At 41.4% G+C, this 27,728-nt stretch overlaps 1 protein-coding gene across 2 annotated transcripts in view; it reads left to right on the top strand.

Moving 5' to 3' along the window:
- GRAMD2B (GRAM domain containing 2B) overlaps window positions 1-12,825 on the top strand; it is a 43,319-nt gene extending 30,494 nt beyond the window's left edge. For both annotated transcript variants that reach the window (XM_075178947.1, XM_075178957.1), the window contains exons 7-14: window positions 678-749; window positions 2,430-2,507; window positions 3,724-3,835; window positions 5,327-5,437; window positions 5,535-5,613; window positions 8,485-8,589; window positions 9,418-9,508; window positions 10,837-12,825. In XM_075178947.1, the coding sequence (XP_075035048.1) occupies window positions 678-749; window positions 2,430-2,507; window positions 3,724-3,835; window positions 5,327-5,437; window positions 5,535-5,613; window positions 8,485-8,589; window positions 9,418-9,508; window positions 10,837-10,878 (690 nt within the window). In that variant the 3' untranslated portion in view covers window positions 10,879-12,825. The remainder of the gene's footprint in view (window positions 1-677; window positions 750-2,429; window positions 2,508-3,723; window positions 3,836-5,326; window positions 5,438-5,534; window positions 5,614-8,484; window positions 8,590-9,417; window positions 9,509-10,836) is intronic.
- The last annotated feature ends 14,903 nt before the right edge of the window (window positions 12,826-27,728 follow it).

Below are 27,728 nucleotides of genomic sequence, written 5' to 3'. Positions count from 1 at the left end.
GGGAGGGGGCAAGTTTGTGACACAACTAACAATAGGGGGTGTAGGAAAAGAGGATTTTTTTTATTTTTTTTTGTTGGGTTTTTTGTTTCTTATAAATGCTTTCAGAGAGCATTTGCAAGATTGAAATTTGGGAAAGAAACTGGGATAGAGTGTAAGAGTAAAACAAAATGAGATTGGTATATGAGGGCGAGTATTTGCATTGGATCCTGGAGGGAATAAGTAGGCAGTGTAGGGACAGGCACAGTGGTGGAAGTGGAGTGGTATGTGAGGAAGAAGTCACTGTAGTGTTTAGGAGATATTAGAGCAGGGATAAGTAGGTGAGATGAACGCCAGAGGATCTTTTGCGGAAGTTTTGCAACTCTTATTTTTCAAGTGCATATTTCTGCCTTTTTAGTTCACGTACATCAGAAATCCACCTTTTTATAATAAAATAAACATTCCAAGGTGAGGAATTATATTGACAAAAACTAGGAAATCTGACACAGCCCTGTTCATTGTTTTTATTTAAATAAAATACAATAGGGCTTGAATATATTCCACTTATTGCCATGTCTTTAGAATAGAATTACCGATTTTATTATTTATTTATTTTGGATCCATTTCTTCTGTTTACATAACACAGTATTTGGCAGCTATAATCTTTATTTATTTTTTATTCTTTTTTTTTCTTGCTACAGTTCATATTTGTGTCTTTGATGTCACGAGATTCCACCTACAAGTTGATAAAATCTGTGTGCAGCCACCTGGATGTGAGTATATAAATACCTTGGGTACATCTGTACAGTCATGGGAAGAATTGTAGGGTTTAATTGAACTTGGTCTGGCCTGAAATGTGTAGCTAATGCAACCATTAGATTTTCAAATGCACTGCTGTTTAAAATAGACTGATCAGAATTTGTATGTTCCCTTTCCCTATTCACATTTATTTTCCCATTACTACTGTGCTATACCCACTCATATATTTTACAGTGTAATTAATGCTTCACTATATTTCTATTCAGTAGCAAGTGATTGCCCTACTATGATTTGTGGAAAGGCTGCATACATTTATACACTTTTTATATTGAGCTTTTTGGTAGCATAGCGGCATATATTTAGTTCTTGGGTTGGGTTTCATGATTCTTCCCATAGTTTTTTTTTTTTTTAATTGTGGAAACCTTGAATGTTGCAGCAGAATTAAGTGTAAGGGATGCCAAGTATGTGTACTTTATAAAAGCTCTTAATTTATAGGGCCAAGACCAAAAGTACATTATTTACTCCCATAAAGGTGCAGTGGTCCAGTGTGCAAAGGCCTAGGAGCAAGCAAGCTAAGGGTTGGTGATAGGAGGAAAAATTGTGGAGTTTTTGGGCAATAATGAAAGATTGGTTCACTCATGGGGTTGTTGTGTTTTGGGGGTTTTTTTTGTTTGTTTTTTTTGGCAAATGTGTCTGTCGGCACGTATTCTAGGTGCTGGGAAGTGAAGTGGTAGGGGAGGGACTTGTTGTTTTATTGTGCGTTTATGTGTATAGCTTCTTCTCATTTCCAGCAGAAACAAGTGCTCCTAGCCTCCGTGCTGCAAATGAGACGAGCAATGTCTGATCTAAGTGATTAGGTTGTTAAACGTTTGAGGGGAGGCTGGTATGTTTCATGACCTATTTAATAGCAATGTTGAGTTTATACATTGTGCTCCTAGTCGTTCGATTCTGATGCATTCTTGCTGCATTGCAATGCCATTAATAATGTGCTCAGTGTCTTTTAATGTAAAGCTATCAGTTACAACAAACACTTATGATTTAGTATTGACTTTGATATTCAAATGTTATTAAGCTGTAGAATTAATTTGTTCCCTGCTCAGCAGTGGTGTATTGGAGGTGGCTGGTGGGCCATGCACTGAGTACAAGGGTTCCAAAGAAAGGGAACAGAATTATACCTTATTTTAAAAAAATTAAAAAAATAGAAAAGTGTATTTAAAAACAAAAAAGAAAAAAACAAATACAAAAAACCTTTTTGATCTAGGCCCTATAATTTAATCATATCTTATATAACGTACACATTTGCTATCCCTATACTTGGTAGAGACCTAGACAATTTGTCGGGTAGCTCTAGGTTTGCACTAACTGGGTAAAAATCACTATATGTAGAATCCTAGAAAAGGGAAATTTTATTTTATTTATTTTTTTGCCTGCTTTGCGTGTGAAATGCACTTAATTTTTTTTTCTGCGGTATTTGTCCTGGGGGAAAAAAAACAATGTGAACTTTACTAGGATAAACAAAGCAAGTATTCTCGGTTTATCAGTCACATGGAAAATCTGTCAAATGAGGATTGGTTCCAAAAGTATGATCGATCATTTAGAGGTTACTCTTCCTTGGTATGATAGTATCTCTTGGTTTTAGTCTTTTATTTCTTTTGGCTAACTTCTATATATGTTTTTTTTTTATTATTGTACAGAATGCTAGCACTGGAAACAGTCCAAATCCTTCTACAGATCTCAGTTTCAGGGGAGAACGTCCTGCATCATTTCCACTTGTAAGTAAACTGCAAAATGCTATTTTTATTATATTTGAACTGTTGTTCAACACTATATCATGGTCAGAAGATGCCAGTGACAAATGGAATTGTTTTGGTGCTACCCAGTTTTCTTTTGTTTTTTAGTAGATCAAAATTAGTTGTACAGAAGTTACTTTGGCCATGACCATTAACAAAGTAGCCTTAATAATTAAACATGTAGTTAAGAGTTTTAAAAAATATCCAACCATAAATCTAACAATTTACCTCTGTTTTTGGTCATTGACTCCCACCCCGAATTTGTGTGCTCTCACCTCTAGTCCTGGATGACCTAAAACTGCTACTCCTAAGCAAAACACGATAAGTGTTGGACTCTTTGATAAATCATCATCATTTATTTATATAGCGCCACTAATTCCACAGCGCTGTACAGAAAACTCACATCAGTCCCATTGGAGCTTAGTCTCAACACACACACACACGTCAATTTTAATGGCAGCCAATAAACCCACTAGTATGTTTTTGGAGTGTGGGAGGAAACCAGGGCACCTGGAGGGAACCCACATAAACACAGGAAGAACATGCAAACTCCACACAGATAAGTGAATGTTCAGGTTCCTGGTGTTGCAAAAAGTAGCAAATGCAACACAAGTAATATTTTTATAACTTGTTTATCAGGGTTTCTTTCAATTAGAGGGCTACCCTGTAACCTGGTTACACAACTTGCAGACCTTTTATACATTCTGCAGTATGGGATTAAAGGAAGACTAGTCCTTAGGAGATCATAAATGACTGGCTTGAAATAAATATAGGATTATTGAGAGGGTGACCATTTTGATAGGAGCCCCCCTGTCCAATAAGGATATATTATAAATAGTCTCTTATCTAAATTGTGACTTTAGGGTAGCAAACATGTGTATAAAACTTAAGACACATAAACAAGCAATTGAAGTAAGAGTTTCAGTATTTTTACCCAGAGAATTCAACATTGGATTGGATCTATTTCAAAGGATGGATGGACATCTGCAACAACCCAGGGTTGGGGGTGCTGTGAGTCATGTTGTGTCCGATCAAAGACTGGGAGGCTGCATTACGAGAGCAGTGGGAGTTGTGGGAGGGGATACGGATTGTTCTGCTAGCTAGAGTAAGGAAAGCATGTCTCTAAATCCTTATTTGGATTGCAGGCATCTGATCACTAGAGAAAACTATGTTTTTAATTCTGTTTTATGTTCCTCAGGATTTCAGCGTAGACTTTTCAGAAATAGATGGATTGGTGCGACAACGGAGAAAAGATATAGAAGAATATAGCAGCACTGGCTCTCAAACACCTGAATCTGAAAATTCTCAAGGTTAGTCCATGTGCATTTATTGCTGAACTATTTTGGAGGTAGTCTTCCTTTAGCGATGATGATCAAAGCTCTTTTTAGCTTTTAATTTTCTGGTTTGTCATTGTGTTGTGATCAGCAGTGATTGTATGAAACTACACAATAACATTTTCATATCTCTACTAAAGAGTGTATAAGGTGACAAACTTCAAAACGGGTTCAGCACTAATGAAAATAATCTGAGGGGAGACCATAGCCTTTGAAACAAGTTCTTGGATAGAATAATTTAATTCTGGTCAAGAGAAAAGTATACTTTATATAAAGTGCTGTCTGTCATCTTTCATGATCGAATTTGACTTGTTTGTTCAATTAATAATCGGCTGCCTGTAGCTCATCGAGGATATTCTAGAATTTAGTGCAAACAGTCACACCATAATAAAAAAAAATGAGTAGAAAAAGTTAAAGAACAATATTTTCAGTCTGTTTCCCAGATCGTGATTGAGCTTCATAGCTGAGTTAGTCTGTTCTTATGCAACAATTGCATAAAGGTCATTCATGAGGGCTATCCATAGAGTATTGGCCTGGTACCATTGAATATGTTAAACCCATATCACTCACTGCCTTGTAAAAAGCCAAAATCTGTGAAAGCCTATCCCATAAGTCAAGCAAGTAGATCTTATTCCATGTTTCTTGCAGAGCTATATAAATTTATGCAGTATGGGATTAAAGGAAGGCTATAATCTTGGGAAGACAATAAATATAATATATCCTTATTGGGCAGGGTGGTCCCTATTAAGTTTTATACATAAAGTCACGATTTAAACAAGAGACTATTCATAAAATTTTAAGACATATAAACAAGCAATTGAAGTAAGAGTTTCAGTATTTCAGTCTGCATCCCAATTATTTAGAATGGTGATTTTGTAGTAAATCACAAAGGTGAGATGGCAAAATTCAGATTCAGACATTGTTATCGAAAGTAATTGCATAAGAACTAAGAATTCTGCAGATATAATCAATGGACTGCTAAAGCTACTTTCATTAGTTAACAGCAGTCAAGACAATGCAAGATGAGCTCTTCAACAGGGACATTCAACACTGAGAAAAGTTGATCAAACAAATTTATGTAATATTTACTGGCACTTAGTATATTGAGTGGCTGCTGGTTACAGTGGTAAAATAGTGCTACAGATTATGATTGGCTGTTAAATGTGCAGTTAGAATTTAAATTAAATTTGAGTTAGAATAGACTTTTGTTTTATACTAGGATTTACTTTTTGAAACCACCATTCACTCTTGTACTTTTATTTACTTTCTGTCTAAGCTGTTCAATGATTTCTTCGTCCAACAGAATGTGTTTTGTTGATTTCTCTGTGTAAAATGTAATATCTGATCCAGTCAAATAGATTAATTTGCTGGTGTGGTTAAATGAGATTCTTAGACCAGAGATAGTGAACCTTCTCCTCAATTAGTGTAACTGCTCTGACGGTAACAATGTACTCTTCATGCTTCTAGAATTCCATGAACAAGAAAAGCATGTTATCACAACACCTCACACACCTATAATTACTGACTGTCTGTCCAGGAGCCCTGAAAGAAGTAAATTATTGCCTGAGCCAAATACCGGTAAAAAAATAAATAAATTATATCATTGTCTTTATTTATTCAAAATATACCACTAAATTTTATGTAATCTTACATTGTTTATGTTGTCATTCACCAGATTGCAAGAGTTGGTTTCATAGAGTGGACGTTTGGCAGCTTAAGTCTTTGAATGGCCTTCTTTTCTTCTATGCAATTCTGTAAGTCTATATTCTTTACTGCTAATAACAAAGAATATTGAAATGCATCACATTTTTATTTATGCTTATAGAAGTAGTCCTAGAACTTACTGAGCATTTCCAACCACTCAAAGGCCAAAACAGAATAATGTCCATTCTCCTGTAGGCTAAACCACACACGTTACCTGCAGATGCCATCGTTGTATATGATTCCAATAACTAGCTCGGTTCACTCTGCCCACTAAATCTAAAAGCACATAGATGGTTTTGCTAAATGTGGATTTCTATGGAACAGCCTCCACTCTGCTTCCTTTATCAGTTGGAGTACCACAAGGCTCAGTCCTAGGTCCTCTGCTATTCTCTATCTACACCACTTCTCTAGGAAAACTAATCCTTTGGATTTCAGTATCATCTCTATGCGGATGATACACAAATTTATCTGTCCTCTCCTGATCTCTCACCATCTGTGTTGTCTCGCGTTACTGACTGTCTTTCTGCCATGTCAAGTTGGATGTCCTCTCCCCAACTCAAACTCAGTCTTTCAAAAACATAATTCATAATAATCCCTCCCAACAATAGAAGTTGCCTACCTGACATTTTTATTTTTGTTGACATGACCATAAATCCCACCCCGCAAGCTCGCTGCCTAGGTGTAATCCTTGACTCGCAACGCTCCTTTGATCCCCACATCAACTCTATATTTACATCATGCTGCGTACATCTAAAAAAAACATTTCCAGAATACGTACATATCTCACACAAGACACTGCAAAAACTTTAATTCAAGCACTCACCATCTCCTGCATCAACTATTGTAATTCCCTCCTTACTGGTCTTCCCAAAATCAGACTCGAGCCACTACAATCTATTTTGCACGCAGCGGATAGATTGATTTGCCTTGCAAATCATTTTACATCTGCTGAGTCACTCTGTCAGTCTCTACATTGGATACCTGTTTTTCAACGAATTCAATATAAAATTCTTCTAACATACAAGGCCATCAACAAAATTGCACCGACATACATCTTGCTTGTCTCAAAATATCTCCCAGCTAAACACCTCCGTTCTGCACAAGATTTGTGTCTCTTCTACTCTCATCACTTCCTCCCATTCTCGGTTACATGACTTTTTTCAGGCTGCACCCTCTTTATGGAATTCACTCCTTCGCACCACATGACTTTCCTCTAGTCTTCAAGCCTTCAAGTTTTCTCTGGAAATCCATTTATTCAGACAAGCTTATAGTATTCCTCTAGCACCCTTTTAATCAACCTAGTTTACCGTATTACAACCCTTTACACAGCTAACACAAGACAACAACCCCCTGACCAACATAGTTGTATGAATGTGCATACAGCCCACTAAATACGTTGTGACCTTTGCATTCTAGCTGGACAAATATTCAATATGATTTGGCACTTACCCTTGTGTATGAAACCATTGTCCCATAGATTGTAAACTTGCAGCAGGGCCTTCTTACCTCTACATATGTATGTATGTATTACCCAGTATTGTTTTATTACTATGGAGTATACCCCCCCCCCTTTCATATCCATGAGCTGCCAGGGAGAGGGGGGCTTAGCCCACTCTCCTCCCCTGGTGCCTGTGCCTTGGACAGGAGATCTATCTTTTAAATATTCCGCCCAAAGTTACTTCCAGGGACCAGTACCAGGGGAGACCAGCCAGATCCCGGGGCAGCAGTCCCCTGCCCTGTCGCTAGTTGAAGCTTTGAGCTCCAACTAGACACTTGGGTCCTCCTGGGGGTCCCAGGAAGTTATTTGATTCCAGGAGGCTGGTTAAGATCCTCCGGCAGCCACTGAAGCTGGCTGCCGGAGGGGTCAAGGATTCAGGGCTGCTCCTACATCCCCTTCTGGACCACCAGAGACAGGGTAAGTATTTTCTTATATACATTGCACCTACATCTACATTATACACATTTACACTGCCCTACAACGCCGGGGTTTAACCCTTTGTGCATGCCAGCTAACTACCCGCGCTGCACACACACATTTATTTACATACACTTTTATTTTTAATTAAATACATTTGAAAACACTGGCTCCAGCCAGGGGATTAACCACTTTGTTGCTGCAGCACTGGGTGCTACTCAGCCAACGCTGCAGCGCACACTCTAATTAAAATATACTTTTAATAAAAATGTATTCTAAACACTTTTCATGCGGCGCCTATCACCGGTGATTTAACCCCTCCGGCATCGGGTATTAACTCTCCCAGCGCTGGAACACATTTCAAGATGGCCGCCGCGCATTCGGGTGACCCGGCCACAGTTCCCAATTGTAAAGCGCTACGGAATCTGCTGGCGCTATATATAAATAAATGTTGATAGATGTGAGCAACCACTAAGATTGTGACACTTGGGTCTCAAATTCATTTTAAAATATTCCCTTAATGAACCTTGGTAAAAACATAAGTACTTTAGAGAGTTCTACTTATATTTTATCATGCAAGCTGTATACCTTTAGGTCATTTATTTTGTTAACCATTTGATTATATTTATAGAAAAGTTTCATGTAAATAAGCAAATAGGATATGCCACTAATAATGGGTATACCATCATGATAACCAGTGCTAAACCTTGTGGTACACTTTTACCAACTTCACCTTATTAGCAAACGGTCTGAGATGACTGCTGAGTGCAAGATGTCATGTGGTTTGAATGTGCTTCAAATTAGTTGGGTTTTATGTGGTGGGTTGGGGTTGCTTTTGAGATTTAGGTTTTTTTCCCCCTCATGAAAATGAACATAAATGAATCTTTCATGTATATCTACAAAACTACCCTAAACACATGCCATAGCACAAGAATGGCTCAGACACTCATTTGTATTAGTGATTTGCTACATGTAGATAATCTACAGTTTCTTTTTCTTCCCACAGTGTGTGTCTGTTGATCTTCTCCACCTTATATATGCAATCAAGAATTGTATACCTGGAAGAGCGTCTCTCTTCTTTGGCTTCCGCAAGGGACTCTGCTCTAAATGAGTAAGTGTGTGGTGTGTTTTTTTGTGTCCAAGCCCCACCATAATCAAGACATGTTAATCGCCTCCCATACAGCAGTTGGAGTGCCATGATGTGACGCTTTATTTTCTACATGCATTCAACAAGCACCGGAAAATAAGACTCCTTTCAGCAGAATGTAGCTTCAAGCTTTCCTATTCAATTTTGATTTGATTTTTTTGTGAGAAATGTTGTCTATGATAAAGTATGTAATGGCTGGTAATTTTAGTACACTGCACATTATTTTTTCTTTCTGCTTGACATCTGTTACTGTTCAAGAAAAGAGTCCTATTTAAATAATGTTCTGCAAATCGCATGATATAATATTTAGACAGGTGTTTTTTGTTTGTTTTTTTGTTTTATTATTATGACTTCTTTATTTTATTTATATTCATCAGTGCCTTTTCAGCGAGGTAGTTCTGTTGCTGATTTATAGACTCCTTAGTGGGCTAGTTTACTTGTTTTTGTATGTCAATAAAGTATAAAAATATCACTTGAATGAATCAATCCTGTTCTACTGTAATTTATTTGGTTGCCATCATATGTGTGTTCCTTGACTTAAAAGAAAAAAAAAATTGGTATATATTGCTTGACCATTTTTTCCATAGCATTAAGTACAGGACACTGCCTAATGATTAAAAACACACCACCAATTAGTCTCTTCTGCAAATAGTTGTCAGCACTTTACCATACAAGATGTCAGTCACACAAATATATAGATAGATGGGTGTATGTGTAAAACAAATATATCTATCAGTCTATCTATAGCCAGCAATTGATGATTTGTTTTCTGTACTTTCTCCTATGTTTCAGGTGGGCAGTAGATCAAGGTGTTGGGAGCTGGCATATTAATGCCAACACAATCTGTGAGGAATTGACTGACAATCTGGCAAAGCTTGATAAGGTATTACATTTATTTCCAAGTTCCAGTTCTTGTCTAAACGTTAGACCTCACCATTTACACTTCTGAACAATGGAGAATAGGTTATTTTCTTAAAGGTTTAACTGGTAGTGTAAAACACATCTTCTCTGAATGTGATTTATTTGTGGGGTGGGGTTTCTTTGTTACCAACGGTCTAACATTTACTAGAGCATTTGTATTATATAAATGGAAATTGGAGATCTCCATTTTTTTTCTTTATGTGCCATGAAGAAGTCTTGTTGCTGATGTGACTATGCAGTTTATTGACTGTTTTGCTCTATTCTGATGTCCTTTTAATTCCAGGAATGTTAATGTCTCCTATAAATAAGATGAACGTCAATTAGAGCAATTGTACAGTTGCAGTTTGTTTTTTGTCTATTTTGTTTTCTGCTCTTGAAAGATCTGTGTCTACTGAGAATCTTAAATGTTTGCACACTTATATTTTAGCAAAATGTAAGTTGTGGCATGTATGCAAACATTTTGTAACAAGTGGATTTGGAGGGCTTACAAGCAGTCTGATTTCTGTTTCCTCACTTTAAAGGTTCAGAGACTTCTGGTACATGTGAACAGTGTCATTTATAACCTCCTTGTTTATTTGTTACTTTGCTAACTTTCCATAGATTTAATTACACATAAGCTACCTGTATTTTTGCTTTCACTTATGTTCTTTACAATATTAAATGCAGTACCTTTTCTTTACTTAGACAAAGGCTTATCCATTGTGTATGGAAAGCAAATTCCTTCTTGGTCAACACAGGATATGTCATCAATCATTACATGAAACAAGTTCAAATAAATATACATCTTCTCTTTCAAGTGATTAACCCCTTCACACCCATATGGTGAATAACACTATTATCATAATCATCACCATTTATTTATATAGCGCCACTGATTCCGCAGTGTTGTGCAGAGAACCTATTCACATCAGTCCCATCTGTTTCCCATTTGTAAAAGTGATTTGAAATCGTACCCATTGTATTATGTTTTTATAATTTTTTTTTTTATTATTATTCTGGGTTGTAGGTATGAATTCGTCTTAATTTAGGGTTATTTTATCATCGAGAATACATCTCTCTGAAATTGAAGAGAAAATACATATTGCTGCTTTAAAAAAGTTATGCAATTTGTAATTTAAAGGTGATATCACAATTAAATTTTTTTTGAGATGATAGGGGTTAGTTAATGTGTGTTTATCAGAAATTGTCTCCATTTTGTAGAGCTCATTATGTGAAACAAGAATAGGTTAAGCACTGTTTTAATGGTGTTTAAAGCTTTGATTTGCTGATTTGACTTGTGTTCTCTTATAGATTCAAAGAAATCTGCAGCGGCTCTTGGAAGATGAAAATTAGGACTTTACTAGACTACTTTTGTGGCACTTCGGCATTCTAGTACAGCCTCTGCTGGACGGAGTCTCAATACTGACATTGTTAAATGAACTATATGGAAAGCCAGATCTTTCACCTCAGGAATATTTTTTTGTTTTGTTTTGTTGTCTTATGTGTTTAGTTTTTGTGTGTGTTTTCTTGTTGGGCTTTTTTTCAGTAGCAAGAGTAATATGATTTTCATAGCAATTTCCACATTTCTTGCTTTCGAGTTTGAGAGTGAAGAAATGACATTTCACTGTGAAATAGACTTGTTTTGCACATCTTTCAGGATTAGTTTATAAATAGCACTCCTTTTTTATTTTCCTATTTATCTCATTTATTAGTTTGCTGGAAGCAAAACCCAGCACATTGATTTAAAGATTTCTTATTGTTTAATATAATGCTGCCACTGTACATTTCTTTATCTAGACATAACACTTTGATAAAAATGGAAGTTTAACGCTACTAGTGTCCCAAAGTAATTATTGATTATTTTAATGATAAATAATGTATAAAGAATATAGACAACATACCCTACCTCTGTTATGCAGGTGTCGGTAGTGTTGCAGTGTTGGAGCCTGTGTAATCTGAACAAAACCCACAATTCATACACCTAAATGAGTAAGGAAATGCACTGTGTTCCACCAATATAGTACTCCCAGGGGTATATTTACTAAACTGCGGGTTTGAAAAAGTGGAGATGTTGCCTATAGCAACCAATCGGTTCTAGCTATCCTTTTATAGAATGCACTAAATAAATGAAAGCTATAATCTGATTGGTTGCTATAGGCAAAATCTCCACTTTTTTAAACCCGCAGCTTAATAAATATACCCCCCAATCTCCAAATTCCTTCAAAAACTGCCATAAAGAGAATGAGCACTGTATTGCCGAATACCTTACATCCAATGTAGACTTCAGTTCTCCCTCTCTCTTAAAGTGCACAATTCTAATCGGGATTTTTCCCTATTAACATGATCATTTTATTATATTGAGGGACCATCATATAAATTCAGGAAACTAAACCACAGTTGATGTACAATATCAGATGTTCTAGAACTAAATTTAATTCTGAAGCCCATTCAGCCAGTACACCTTTTTTATGTTTATTTTTTTGTGACAATGAAACAGGACTAATATGTAGTTTAGCAATTCGTCAAGGAGCTGTAGGTTCCTCATTTTTGTTATTCGCCCCCTTCCCCTCAGACACTGTGCAATAATAGTGTTGGTAGTGTGGATTTATGGACACGGGTTTCTTATTTATTGTTTTGTTTTTAAGCCAGTGTTTCCTCAGAGAACCCTAACCGTGTTTGTTTTCCATGACTTTTTGCGGGAGCATCGGTGTATTCATTATTGACTAACGCACTGTAACAGATCCACAGGTGGTAGTAATAATTTCACTTGTCACCTGGAAAGCCTGCACTGTTAGGGGGCCCTGAGGACTGTTTTTGGTAATACTGGTTAAAACCAATCCATGACAGCTTATTTTAACTCCAATTTGTTTACCTGGTATTGGCTAGAATTAGGTAAAGTGCAAAGCCAGATCACCAGGCAGTGGTCCATGTTATCAGGTCAATGACAAGTATCAACAGTGCTTAATGTTGATTTCAAGGTTATGTTGCTGTGATTATCTTGTTTCAAAATGTTTGCACTTTACTGAATATCAGTCAATGTAGTTGGAGGTTCTCTAAAAGAATCCTAGATTTTTTTCAGTTGGAGATGTATATGTTTGTTTGTTTTCACTATGGGAAGAGTACGTCATCTACCAAACAAATCTTGCGAACGGGTTCAATATGTTAAACTAAAGTGACTGCGGTTTTTCCCATACCTGTTAATATGGTACAATTTATATAGGTGAACTGTACATTTTTTAACCATTTCTATGAAATGTTAGTCATATTGCCAAAATGTTAAATAAACTTATTTATACCTTCCCGAGTAGATGTCTGACTTTGAATTACAAACTTCTTAAATGATGACTTGCATGAACATGCATTTTTTTTCTTTTTTTTTTTTTTGTATAACAGTGCTAAAAATGTAAACATTAGATTTATTTATGCTTTCATGTATGCCAGTTGATTGTTATCAATTTACTCAATGACACTACATATAAAAAAAAATTCTAGTGCAGTTAAGAAAATCTAAAGCTGGGTACACACTATACTGTTTTCGTCCAATAATCGGCTCAAACAGCCGACATACGACCGCTCGTTCAAAAGTCGGGTCAGTGTGTGCAGTGACGCGATGGTCGAAAGTCTGCCCAAATGGACGATTATCGCCTCATTTGGTTGGCCATACCATTTAATATTTTCGTTCCAATCTCGTTTCCGCTGTGTAGTGTGTATAAATTTCCGACCGATCCACAACAGTGAGTACGAAATTACAGTCATTGCTCATGACAACATGGCTGTAAAAAGTCGCTAAAGGGATGACCGCTCTTCCCTTTATCGTCCTAAACAAGGCTAATGTGTATGCAGTCCATGAACCGAGCGATCGGAACATCGATCGCTTGTAAAATCGCTCGGCATAAAAAGTTGGTCGAAATTTCTGTAGTGTGTACCCAGCTTAAGCAAACTAATGGTTACAGTTGACCAATAAAACCTTTTTCCTTTGAGACAGTACATGGATCCCCAATATGTTTGATTGTAAATCGGAAGTTACCTTTTTATGTTTTTAACGTGCATTTTGACTTTAATGGCATATTTTAAAGCGCTCCATAATAGAGATGTACCAAGCTTGCCTATACTTTTGTTGAAAAGGGTTATTTTTGTTTTGTTTTTTGTTTTATGGTAATGATAGGCAAGTTCTTTACAAACTATTGAGCACTTAAATGTGCCTCTACGAACTAAGCTGTGTAGCATGTTCTTGTGGTAACATTCAGTTTAGATGAGGTTTATATAATATTATAAGGCCCATACATTGTTTTCTGTGAACAAAAAGAAAGCAATTTCTATTTTGCTATTAATGGTAAACTGTATTTCTTAGCATGCATTCCCCTTTGAGCCACGATGCAAATCTTATCGAAGACTCAGACGGAATGTCTGCAGGATGTTTGTTTAACAGAATACTTTATGCTTTGTCAATGTTCCAAAGTAATATCTGCTTTGCATAACTGTACAACTTGGTTGGAATTGAAATAACATTTCTGGCAGTGTAGAAAAGAAAACATTTTAAGGATGCAGTATATAGGGTGTTTGAGCTACAGTAATTGTATATATTGGAAAGAGATTGCTCCTGTAGTATAGGTCTCAAAACCTAGAAGTTGGTTAAAGACAAATAATTTAAAAAATGCTGCACCTTTTCTTGTAAAATTAGCAGAAAGAAATGAAGCTCAACTGGTTTATAAAAAAGCAAATTACGCCCCGGACATTTTCACTGACTACACCCATTCTTAAAATGACATGTCACAAATTTACTGTACATGAACATAAACTACTGGGTGCTTCTGCAAAGTTTTATTAAAATTTGTCTTACATTGAATACATATATGTATTCAAGGTGTGCATGCTGATTTTCCACTACATAAAACATAGAAATTATTTATTCCTCATGTGAAACACACTCTCTTTTAGCCTTGGGTAGACACAAAAAAAAAATATATAGAAATGCCCCCAGGCAATATATAGTAAAGTGCCTCCTCTTCCGATGTCTTTCTTTCTGTCTCCAACTGAGGCTTGGCTGCTTTGGTGGTGCCAGCAATGCACCGCTGGTGGTGCAAGCTGAGGATTAGGGCTGACTACCCAGGGACCACTAGTTACTAGTTCAGTAGCAATCGAGGTGCAAAGATATTAAACTTTTGAAAAGTCAAGTTTGAAAATGTGTGCTCTGCATGGGTGCGTTGTCACATCTAGGCTTAAAGGACACCAGTACCAGACAAAGGATGACCTCTGAAATTGTAGTATCAGCGTTTCCTGTTCCATAGAAAGCGTTGCTGGCCTTGTCCCACTTTGGAACAATAAAAACTTTGAGCCAGGGTTAGATCATAAAATGTTTCATTACTGGTCCGCACATAATTTGCTCTTCATTAGGGATCTGGTTCCAGAAGGGGTTGTTTCCTATATTCTCAGACTTACAGAGAAGATTACATTTGCCCCAAAAAATCTTTTATCAATATCTTCAACTTAGGCACCTCTATCGATCCTTAAACACGCCTCCACCCTCGGTTCGATGTTCTACTTTAGAATCTTTTTGTTGCTGTTCCCCCCACTACTAGAGGCTTAATTTCCACTTTGTATCAATTGATTAACAACTTTGGCCAGCCCGAAAAAGACCCTCATGAGCTTGCCTGGGAGAGGGACACCGGGGAGACCCTGACTCCTAAAGAATGGTCAAAGGTGAGAACTAATATAGCTAAGTCATCTATATCAGTTAGGATAAAGGAAAACTCTTGCAAAATTTTCTACAGATGGTATTTGGTCCCCTCTCGTCTCCACTCTATCTTTCCGACTACTAGCGACAGATGTTGGAGAGGGTACGGTCTACGAGGTACCCTGTTGCACGTTTGGTGGTGTTGCCCTAAACTACGACCTTATTGACAAAAAATTCATAATCTCATCAAGGATATTACACTGGTTAAAATGCCCGAGTCCCCCCTATACTCGCTTCTTCCTAGACTGCTCCCGGACACTAGTCGCTCCACACAAAAACTTATCAATCATATATTGAATGCCTCTAAATGTTTAATTGCCGCTCTATGGTAAAAACACCTCTCCCCCCTCGCTCTCAGCCACTATCAATAAAGTTTGGTCCATCTATAGGATGGAAAGCATCACAGCTCTTCTCAAAGACAAACAAGTGAATTTCAAAAACACATGGTCTTCCTGGACGAGTTACTATGATGCTGAGCCTCCCATGACAACCGTTTGACAAGTCCCTGTTGTTTTGATATGTACCCTCGTCAGATTTAAGAAGGATCACTACGCTTATAAGTTTTAGAAAATCCTAAACTAATTTGATCTCCGTGTAACCACACGGGTTAACGCTCCTCTTTCCTATATTCTGATGCATAAAACAATGAGTAGAATATTTTCCTGTTCCCCTCCCCATCCCTAAAACCTTTCCTTCCCCCATTGTTCGTCTCCCTCCTCCCCCTGAAAAATAAAAACAAACAACATTTTTCTTTTCCATGAATAACATACCGGATTTTAGATAATTTATCTTTCTTACTATTGTGTGTAATCATTTGAGTTTCATATGTATACAGTATGTTTATACATTCTCTTGGTATGTTTCAAACTCATTGTTTTGTTTTGAAAAAAACCCTAATAAAAATTACTTTAAAAAAAAAAAAGAAAGCGTTGTAGGGAGAAAACAGAGCACAGTAAGGTGGCTGGAGTCCTGAAAGCACCTGATCAAAATTGACAACTTCTTGGGCACGTAGGGCTCAGTCCTGAACAGTGCATCTCTGCAAAGCAACTGGATGGTCCTCTATTCATACATTCATCAGACACTATCTACTGGAACTAATGTCATTCGTTGATGCTCAGTTTGGGAGATTCTCACAGCTACTTAATAATATTACATTTGATTATGCAGCATACATCATCATCATTTATTTATATAGCGCCACTAATTCCGCAGCGCTGTACAGAGAACTCATTCACATCAGTCCCTGCCCCATTGGAGCTTACAGTCTAAATTTCCTACTATAGACACACACACACACATACAGACAGAGAGGGAGAGACTAGGGTCAATTTTTTGATTGCAGCCAATTAACCTACCAGTATATTTTTTGGAGTGTGGGAGGAAACCGGAGCACCCGGAGGAAACCCACGCAAACACAGGGAGAACATACAAACTCCACACAGATAAGGCCATGGTCGGGAATCGAACTCATGACCCCAGTGCTGTGAGGCAGACGTGCTAACCACTACGCCACTGTGCACATTGACCTCCCTTCTATTATTGCTTGGGAACATCCCATTGTAAAGGCTGCTATGAAGAGAAAAGAAGCAAATTTATATTTACTATTCCATTTCCTCTAAATACTCCATAACATCCCAAAATTGTCACGCACCTATGGATTTAATACATATATATTTATGGAACTGCTTGGGAAGCCCACAAAGACACAGGTGTAAAGGGAGAAGCTGCGCTGTATACGACCTGTGGACGTTTTTATTTTCCTGTCTATCGAAGGTTAGGAGTGAGAATAACCCGTTGTAATGGCTGCCATGGGGTATTTTAAGGAAAAATTAATTAACTGGTAATATAATTTGCTTAATTTTTTATTTAGTATATTATCTGTAGCTTTCTGGGACGCTGGCCAGTCTTGACATACCAATGTATTACAAATGATGTTTATAAAGGGATAGGTAAGATCTGGTGACAGTGAACCTGTTGACGTGTTTAAAATGTTGACAATGTCGACATTCAAAGGGCAATGGCAGTTGGCGGACCCGCTGGCATTACAGCTGCAATAATAGTTATTAAAAGAAAAAAAACACATATGTTAACCCCAAACCTCCCCCTAAACACATTATTACTAATGTGCATTTGCCATTTACCAAGCAGAGTTGTTGGAATCCACACAACTATCATCATTTATATAGCGACAGCAAATTATGTAGTGCTTTACAGTTGGGAACAAACACTAATAAAAATATGCTGTGTAATACAGACAGAGAAAGGAAGGCCCTGCTTGCAAGCTTACAATGAGTTTGATGCATCTAATTGCTACATATTGCATATTGGTCCAGCTAGAATGCAATGGTAAAATGTACTTAGTGGACTATATAATAGTCACACAACAATGTTGGTCACAGGTTGTTGTTTTGTGTTAACTGTGTAGACGGTGGTAATAGGGTGACCTAGGGTGATTGAGGAATTTTATAAGCTTGTCTGAAGAGATGGGTTTTCAGAGAACGGTTGAAGACTAGAGGAAAGACTACTTGTGCGAGGGAGGTAATTCCACAAAGTGGGTGCAGCCTGGAAAGAGTCTGTAGCCAGGAATGGGAGTGTCACGTGCCGGTCCCGCAAGCGGGTTCCGGTAAACTTAATTGCCCCACGCAGGCAACCCCCTCGGCAGGTGCTGCCAGGTCCTCCCGATGGCCTCTTGCCATTGGCTCCTCATAATTATTTTGGGTATTTAAGGCACCACACATGGCAGTCAGGTGCCTGTTCTTTGTTCGCTTGTACTCGCTGCCACCCGTCCAGGTTGTCGTCATGACGACCGGGAAGTTACTTCCCGGTCGTTGCCAGGACAACGGTCGGGACGCTTCTCCAGCCTCTGATGTGTCCTTGCAGGTAACAACACAGCCGGGCGCGTGTGTACGTAATGTTGTTTAGCGCTGTGACACCTGTCACAGCTGGGACTCATTGTCTGTTTATGGAGCTTGCTCCTGATTGGCCACTATTAATACTTAAGGCAGCGAGGGCTTGGCCTCCCTGCCGGTTATAGGGTTTAGTTCCCTGGCTGCTGACCTGCTGTTGTACTGAGTTCCTGTACTCTTGGATTGACCTTTCAGTGTATGATCCTTGGCTTGTTAATTGGATTGTAATTCTCTGCTGGTGACCCTGACTTCTGCCTGTGACTCGAATATCCTGTCTTTCTGAGGGACCTGACCCTTTTTCCTGGACCTCACTTCGCTGCCTACTCGTACTCTTTGACCTCTGCTTGTTCCTGACTACGTTCATCTCCTGCTGCCATTCATTCCCTTGTCGTGCTACGGTTTAAACCATAAGCTTGTTCTACGCAGAGCATAAGACCTGGGGGCATCTGAGTACCTGTGAGCACATCGAGTTCTACGGGAAAGGCGGCTGCTAAAGGCGAAGACCTCTACCGCCTGTTCTACAAGCTTATGACTATAACCGGTTGTCGTGACAACTTCTGTGTAGTTTGGACTTGGCTCCCTGTGCTCCTGCTACCTTTCTGCTACTATATTGTATTGGACTCCACACTGTTCCAGTGACTCTACAAGTCAGCTGTTAGTGTCATCTCTTCGTGTAAAGCCCACAGTTCCGTATTCCAATTAGCAACCAGGTATCTGTTCTCAACTCTCCTAGCAGGTCTGTCTAGTGCTCATCCAGAGGGCCGCGACCTGCGGGGCAGAGGCTGCAAAGTTCATACCTCCTTGCGGGGGTTCCTGGCGAAGACTACCTGTCCTGTTGGACTCCACACCTTTGGATAGAGTAGTAAGAGTGGAAGAGAGACGCAGATCTTGTGCAGAACAGAGGTGTCCACTTGGGAGATATTTTGAGACAAGTGAGGATATGTATATTGGAGCAATTTTGTTAATGGCCTTGTATGTTAGAAGACATTTTATATTGGATTTGTTCAAAAACATGCAAACAATGTAGAGACTTGTGGAGAAGTGCCCCATCCGTCGGCCCGGGAAAAGGATGAACATAGCAGAGGAAAGAAACTCACCAGACCTTCGCTCCCTCGGTGAGTATCCTCTACCTTCTTTTTCAGGTCCCGGCGGCAGCGGACAGGCGAGCCAATCACGGCTCACCTCTCGCTGCTGGCCAATCAGAGGCCGGATCGGCGAGCCAATCCTGGCTCATCTCCGGCCATTCAAACTACTGGCGCCGCCGCTGCGAGCCAATCAGGGCTCGCGGCGACGGCTGATGACGTCAGCACGCCGACGGCTTTATAAGCCGCCGGCCGCCGACACGAGGGGAGTCCGGCGGCGGAGGAGAAGAAAGAGGACGTCGCGTCCAGAGCTCCAGTGGCTGAAGTGGCAGGGAGCCCTTGTAAGGGCTGCGAGCTACTCTGCCGCGAGAAGACTTCAATCAAGACGGCGGGACAAGCGGCGTTTCCTGCGCGGAGCAGGTGAGTATCAATTACTCTTTTAGATCGGGCACAAGGCCCGGGGGCACCTTCAGGCACTAGGCCTGTGGCGCAGGTAGGGGCGGCCATTGTAGGTGTTCGACAGGGCACAAGGCCCTAGTCTTTAAAGGGCACAAGGCCCTAGTTGTTAGGAGGGCACAAGGCCCTAGTTAGTTAGGAGGGCACAAGGCCCTAGTTAGTTAGGAGGGCACAAGGCCCTAGTTAGTTAGGAGGGCACAAGGCCCTAGTTAGTTAGGAGGGCACAAGGCCCTAGTTAGTTAGGAGGGCACAAGGCCCTAGTCTTTAAAGGGCACAAGGCCCTTGGTAGTTAGAAGGGCAACAGGCCCTGGTCTTTAGAGGGCACGAAGCCCTAGTTGTTACAGGGAAGGAGGCCCTCAGGTAGGAGCGCGGCTCCACCCCCACAGGGCACAAGGCCCTTAAGTAGCTTCGGGCTGTAGGCCTGAATAGGTAGGAGCTCTGCTCCCCCGCAGGGTGCAAGGCCCTGAGCATAGCAGAGCACAAGGCCCGCTAGTGCAGAGAGGCATAGGCCTCTGGTTAGGGAAGCAATAGGCTTCCGTGAGCGTAGCAGGGCGGCTGCCCTGTAGCTTAGCAAGGACTCCGGGTCCTTGCTGGTAGAGGGACATTAGGTCCCTGATGGTGAGCGGGCAGTAGGCCCTTGTAGTTGGCAGTGGGCATTCAGCCCAGATCTAGCGGAATGATAGGTCCTGACATAGAGTAGGGAACACTTGGTTCCTACATAGGTACGAAGTAGAGTCCTGGAGCGGTGTTTAGAACCCCTCCATCCGCCCCAGGACAAGGCGGGCTTAACGGTCGGGGCTCGGGCCACGGGCGTAGGCCTGTGGGGGCACAGCATCTCAGGACGTGAGTGGTCAGTCGGAGGTAGGTACGGTGTGGTGAGGTCCATAGCGTTCCCTCGGGATTGGGTAAGTAACAGGTGTTGGGGAAGGGCTGTTGTTGTGCTGTCTTTCTTGTCTTGCAGGTGCTAATCGGAAGACAAGGTAGTAGGCAGAAGTCCAGGGGGCATCGGCGGAGAGTCGTGTACGTGAGTATAGCTGCGGCGAGGACTGTTCCCTTGGTGCACTCACCTTGTGGAGCTGTCCCTCCCGTATTCTCCCTTTCCCTTACAGCAAAACGAGTGCCCTGTACACGAAGTCAGGGGCCTTCTCCCCCTGAGGCGTTTGGGGGCGCTCGGACATCCCCCCACCCCTCCACTCGGGAGCACCTCACAGACTGACAGAGTGGCTCAGCAAAGGAAGAACAATTTGAAAGGAAACTCAATCTAGGTGCTGCGTGCAAAATAGATCAGAGGGGTAAGACTTTGATTTTTTGGAAGACCAGTATTGAAATAGTCGATGCAGTAGATGAATGCATGAATTAAAGTTATTAGTGTCTTGTGAGAGATATGTACATATCCTGAAAATGTTTTTTAGATGTATGCAACATGATATAAATATAGAGTCGAGTTTTTGAAAGATTGAGTTTGATTCAGCGAGACAATATTCAAGATGAAATAAAAGGAAGTCCATAACGCGGGACAACACAGATTGCGAGAGATCAGGAGAGGATAGATAAATTTATGTATCATCCACATAGAGATGATACTGAAATCCAAAGGAGCTTATTCATTTTCCAATGATTATTGGATGACTGAAACAATCTACCAATCAGAGTACAGGGCTCCTAATTTGGTTCTTCGAGATCACATGATCCTTCTGTCGCCTGTTTACATCTTCTGGGAATTTAGGTAAGGGACTACTTGCAGGACAGACCATAGGCATTTAATATGCATGCTAGATTGACCTGGCATAGAGAAAGGGGTAAGTGTGTGAGCTAGTAGAATAAATCAAATATTCACTACCATGTACTAATGTATTTAACTGCATACAATTCCATGCCATTTACAGTAAAGAACCTAAAACAAGTAACTGAATTTTTGGGGGATTATATACCATGCCCTGGTACAAAACTACATTTTTTGTTTATCGCAGCTTATATCAGCAATAAAAAAACTATTTTTCTCCCAATTTAAGAAGAACATCTTGCCGAGGCAACTTAATGATACTCATCTGCACAGTGATACTGGCCGGTGGCGGTAAGAGTACTCTTACTGCATCGCCGACCAGTTCATGGTGCATCTGTGCATGTGTGACCCAGCATACCTTATTGAGATTAAAAATTATTTTTTCTTCTGATATTGTCATCCCGAGACTGCAATAGCAATAGGAGGTAAGCCATGTTACGTGGTAAGCAGGCTTTCCCATGAGGCAGCCGGAAATAATCGATGATGGTGTTTACCTGTAGAGAGGGCTTGACAGATGGGGATAAGCCCCACTCCCAGGAAAACACACTTCTCCCTATAATAGGCCCGCCCCTTAATAGAACAACACACAATGCAACTCTGAGTGATTTTTATCATCAGTCAAGCAATTAAAGTGCTAAAACTTGGATATGCTATAGCATTATACACCAAACAGAATATTATATTGACAGGGTATTGTAGTCCTGTATAATGGCCAATTCCTTTTCCTACTCCATGGCAGCCCTCACAATGGGTTAATACCCGACTAGGTGTAGAGAGGAAAAAGTCACCCCACCTGGAGGGTATATAAGGTGGCTCCACCTCCCTATTGGTAACTTGGTTTGTTTTTTTTCCTGTCTCAGCAAGAGTAAGGCTTTGTAGTGTTTGTTGTTTTTTTTTTTGTTTTTGTCAGGGCTTACCTTCAACCAGGTTTGGCTTTCCCTTGGACGCTTGCTGACTACAATAATAGTAGTAGTAGCAGCAGCGGGGCCTGTGCAGGGCTGGACTCTGAAGGCGAGTCTTTACCTTTCTGGGTCTTGGAACCTGGTCTGAGGCCTCCGGTGCTCCCGACATGTTGGTGGTGGTGGTGTTTTTCCCATGTAGTGCGCTTTTGAGTGGTCGAAGGCACAATGCGCCCCCTGGTCCGGGATTAAAAAAAAAACCTAAAAGAAGTCATTGCTTCCCCATCAACTGGTAAAAGTCCGGGGCCAGATGGATTCACTATTAGCTACTACGAGATGTTCGGCCAGAGGTTAAATCCCCTCCTTCTACGGACTATGAATGAGATTTCTGATAAGTCAGGCTTCTCCCGACAGTTGCTCGAAGCACACCTTACAGTTATCCCTAAAGATGGAAAAGACCCCTCCCTGTGCTCCAGTTATCGTCCGATATCCTTATTAAACGTAGATTTAATTTGCGAAAATTACAGCAAACTGCCTGAAAACCCTCCTACCGGACCTAATACATGTAGGTTTTGTCCCACATAAAAGGAGGTCATTCTCCTATCCTATTGTTATCCACTGATGCTGAGAAGGCCTTTGACAGGGTGGACTGGCAATTCCTACAAGGTGTGCTGGAGCACATGGGACTGGGTCCGATTTTTTCTTCATAGAATCCATTCCCTGTTAGGAACCCCTCCAGCCGCCACGACACAACCCGGAGTCTACTCTGCCAGTTAGGTGTTCACTGGAGCCCCTGATGGTGGGGAAAGACTGGGCTGCAGACTGACAAAGGGTCGTGAAGTGTGTACCGGCTGGGGAGAACCCAGGCAAGCAGGGTTAAGTCCAAGCAGAGGTCAAGGGCCGGCAGCAGGTAGCAATTCCAATAAACAAGCCGAGGTCAAGGGTCACGAGCAGACAGGGAGGTCGGTAAACAAGCCAGAGGTCAGGGTCACGAGAAACACAGGCAGGGTCCAAATCCAGGCAAGGGGTCATACACAGGGAATCAGTCCAACAGGTTTTCACCAATACAAGGCAGGAGCAGGTTAGGCTAACAGGTAACTGGACGCTATAACCGGCAGGGAGGCTAAGCCCTCCCTGCCTTATATACAGACTTTGGCCAATCAGGGCTTAGCCCTGAAATGCATCCCAGGTGTGCTACCAAACTTAATTAGCCCACAGGCTATCCTAGCGCATGCGCCCGGCTGCCTCACTTGCCGGGGCGCATCGCTTGCTACACTCGGCGTCCGGCCGTTGCAACGGTCGGCCTCGAGAAACCGGAAGTGATGCCCCAGTCGTCATGGAGACGGCCGGGACGTTTACTGACACCGGAAGTGAGTCGCGGCTCCTGACATTCCCTCTATAAGAACCCAACTGCGTATATTAAGATTAATTGCTCTCTGAACCGTATTCCATTTACAATGGCACACGTCAGGGATGCCCGTTGTCCTTGTTGATTTTTGTCTTAAATATGGAGGCACTTGTCCGGTCGATTTGAAAAAAAATCCAGACATTTCTGGGGTGGGGGTGGGGGTGGGGACGACAGAGCACAAATTGGCTCTCTGCTAGCGACGATAACCAATCCCTTAATCTCACTACCCAATTTAATGCTTGAATTTGAAAGGTTTGGGACACTGTCCCTCTCAAATTAAATTCCTGGGGGTACTGCTATCGGAAGACCTCTCCATCTTATACAAAATTAATTTTATCCCATTGATCCCCAAATTTCGAGCAGACTTTGGCCGTGCGGGATCCAGGACCGCTCTTCCAAGCCGCGATTCCTCCACTGTACCAGGAAGTGCACCTGGCCCTGCACGTTCTTAGAATCGAGAATCTTCTGTATTATGTATCTTTGAGGTTTATTCCGATTCTGTACATGCGGACGTGGAAGCTGGGATTGACTTGGGTATAGCACAGGCTTGAGCAAAGAACAATGGAATTTATTTGGTATCCTTAATGACCCAGGAATTTTCAACCTAAATGCCACGGCATTGATCTGCTTAACAATGAGAAACGGACCGATGAATTTAGGACCCAATTTCCTGCAAGGCTGTCTGAGCCTAATATTTAGTGTAGAAAGCCACACTTTCTGACCCACTTTGAGGCAGCAGGTGGTACGGTGGCGATCCGAATTTTTTTTCGCAGAAAATAAAGCCCGCCTTAAAGCGGAATACACTTTTTCCCAAATGACCTTGAGGTCAGCAGCTGTGGAACGAATCTCCGGAATACTAGCGGATCTGAGGGAATACAAGGAATTTGATCTGGGATGAAAACCAAAGTTGCAATAGAATGGTGAGATTTGCGTAGATGAATGATATGAATTGTTATAGGTAAATTCTGCCCAAGGCAATAAGGAAGACCAGTTGTCGTGAAATTCAGAAGTGTAGCATCGTAAAAACTGCTCCAAGGACTGATTAACCCTTTCAGTCTGCCCATTAGACTGAGTGTGGTATGCAGACGACAGGCTAATCTTGATTCCAAGCAGGGTACAAAAGGATTTCCAAATTTGTGCTATAAATTGCGAACCAGGGTCAGGGTGACAATAGGAGCCACAATATCAGCAAAGCCATGAATGAATCTTCTATAATAATTAGCGAAGCCCAGGAACCTCTGCACCGCTTTGAGATTATTTGGTTGCACCCAATCCAGGATAGCTTGGACCTTGGTTGGATCCATAGAGAACCCTTCTGAAGAAATTACGTAACCTAAAAAGGATACCTTCTGGACCTCAAACTCTTTCTAATTTGGCGTAAAGGTGGTGTTCTCGCAATTTCTGTAGGACCTGTTTGACGTGACCCCAATGTATAGTTAATGATTTGGAATAGATGAGAATGTCTTAATAAACGACCACGAAACAATCGAGAAACTCCCGTAGCACTTCATTAATCAGATCTTGAAACACAGCAGGTGCATTACTGAGGCCAAACGGCATGACCGGATATTCGTAGTGGCCAGAGTGTGTATTGAATGCCGTCTTCCATTCATCTCCCTCTCTGATGCGGATGAGGTTGTATGCTCCACGGAGATCGATTTTGGTGAAGACTGTGGCACCTCTTAACTGATCGAATAACACTGAGATGAGAGGGAGAGGATAGGTGTTCTTGACTGTAATTTGATTGAGGCCCCGGTAGTCAATGCGGGGCCGCAGTCCACCATCTTTTTTTGACACAAAGAAGCATCCAGCACCTACAGGAGATTTAGATGGCCTGATGAACCCCTTCTCAAGATTCTCCTCAATATAAGCTTGCATGGACTTGGTCTCGGGACCAGAGAGAGAATACAAGCGCCCCTTCGGTAACTTGGACCCAGGAATCAGCTCGATGGCACAGTCAAAATCGCGATGAGGCGGTAGGGAGTTAGCAGCTTGTTTGGAGAACACGTCCAGGAACTCATGGTATTGAGTAGAGATGAGCGCACTCGGATTTCTGAAATCCGAGCCCACCCGAACGTTGCCGATCCGAGACAGATCCGGGTATTGGCGCCAAATTCAAATCTGAAACCGAGGCTCTGACTCATAATTCCGCTGTCGGATCTCGCGATACTCGGATCCTATAAATTCCCCGCTAGTCGCCGCCATCTTCACTCGGGCATTGATCAGGGTAGAGGGAGGGTGTGTTAGGTGGTCCTCTGTCCTGGTAGATCTCGTGCTGTGCTGTTTAGTTCTGTGCTGTGCTCAGTCCAGTGGTGCTGTGTCCTGTGCTCTGTGCTTCTAAGGGCATAGTTATTTCCCCATTATTCCCAAGATTTTAAAAAATCAAAAAAAAAAATTATTATAACCAAATTTGCAAAACCAATCCAGCAGTATAAGTCCATTGGTACTGCAATATTACCAAGTTCACACATTCTGCAGTATCTTGTGCTACATATAATGGAGACCAAAAATTTGGAGGATAAAGTAGGGAAAGATCAAGACCCACTTCCTCCTAATGCTGAAGCTGCTGCCACTAGTCATGACATAGACGATGAAATGCCATCAACGTCGTCTTCCAAGCCCGATGCCCAATCTCGTAGTACAGGGCATGTAAAATCCAAAAAGCCCAAGTTAAGAAAAAGTAGCAAAAAGAGAAACTTAAAATCATCTGAGGAGAAACGTAAAGTTGCCAATATGCCATTTACGACACGGAGTGGCAAGGAATGGCTTAGGCCCTGGCCCGTGTTCATGACTAGTGGTTCAGCTTCACCCACGGATCTTAGCCCTCCTCCTCCTCCCTACAAAAAAATTGAAGAGAGTTATGCTGTCCGCAACAAAACAGCAAACAACTCTGCCTTCTAAAGAGAAATTATCACAAATCCCCAAGGCGAGGCCAAGGGTGTTGGTGGTTGTCAAGCCTGACCTTCCCATCACTGTACGGGAAGAGGTGGCTCGAGAGGAGGCTATTGATGATGTAGCTGGCACTGTGGAGGAACTTGATGATGAGGATGGTGATGTGGTTATTGTAAATGAGGCACCAGGGGGGGGGAAACAGCTGATGTCCATGGGATGAAAAAGCCCATCGTCATGCCTGGTCAGAAGACCAAAAAATGCACCTCTTCGGTCTGGAGTTATTTTTATCCAAATCTGGACAACCAATGTATGGCCATATGTAGCTTATGTAAAGCTCAAATAAGCAGGGGTAAGGATCTTGCCCACCTAGGAACATCCTCCCTTATACGTCACCTGAATAACCTTCATAGTTCAGCGGTTAGTTCAGGAACTGGGGCTAGGACCCTCATCGGTACAGGGACACCTAAATCCCGTGGTCCAGTTGGATACACACCAGCAACACCCTCCTCGTCAACTTCCTCAACGATCTCCATCAGATTCAGTCCTGCAGCCCAAGTCAGCAGCCAGACTGAGTCCTCCTCAATACGGGATTCATCCGAGGAATCCTGCAGCGGTTCGCCTACTACTGCCACTGCTGCTGTTGCTGCTGTTAGTCGGTCATCTTCCCAGAGGGGAAGTCATAAGACCGCTAAGTCTTTCACAAAACAATTGACCGTCCAACAGTCGTTTGCCATGACCACAAAATACGATAGTAGTCACCCTATTGCAAAGCGTATAACTGCGGCTGTAACTGCAATGTTGGTGTTAGATGTGCGCCCGGTGTCCGCCATCAGTGGAGTGGGATTTAGAGGGTTGATGGAGGTATTGTGTGCCCGGTACCAAAACCCGTAGAGATTCCACTTCACTAGGCAGACGATACCAAAAATGTACAGAGAAGTACGATCAAGTGTCCTTAGTGCTCTAAAAAATGCGGTTGTACCCACTGTCCACTTAACCACGGACATGTGGACAAGTGGTTCTGGGCAAACGAAGGACTATATGAC

The sequence above is a fragment of the Mixophyes fleayi genome, chromosome 1, assembly GCF_038048845.1.
Source record: "Mixophyes fleayi isolate aMixFle1 chromosome 1, aMixFle1.hap1, whole genome shotgun sequence".
Taxonomy (NCBI): domain Eukaryota; kingdom Metazoa; phylum Chordata; class Amphibia; order Anura; family Limnodynastidae; genus Mixophyes; species Mixophyes fleayi.
Note: the sequence above shows the minus strand (reverse complement) of the source record. Positions and strands in the feature narration are given on the sequence as shown.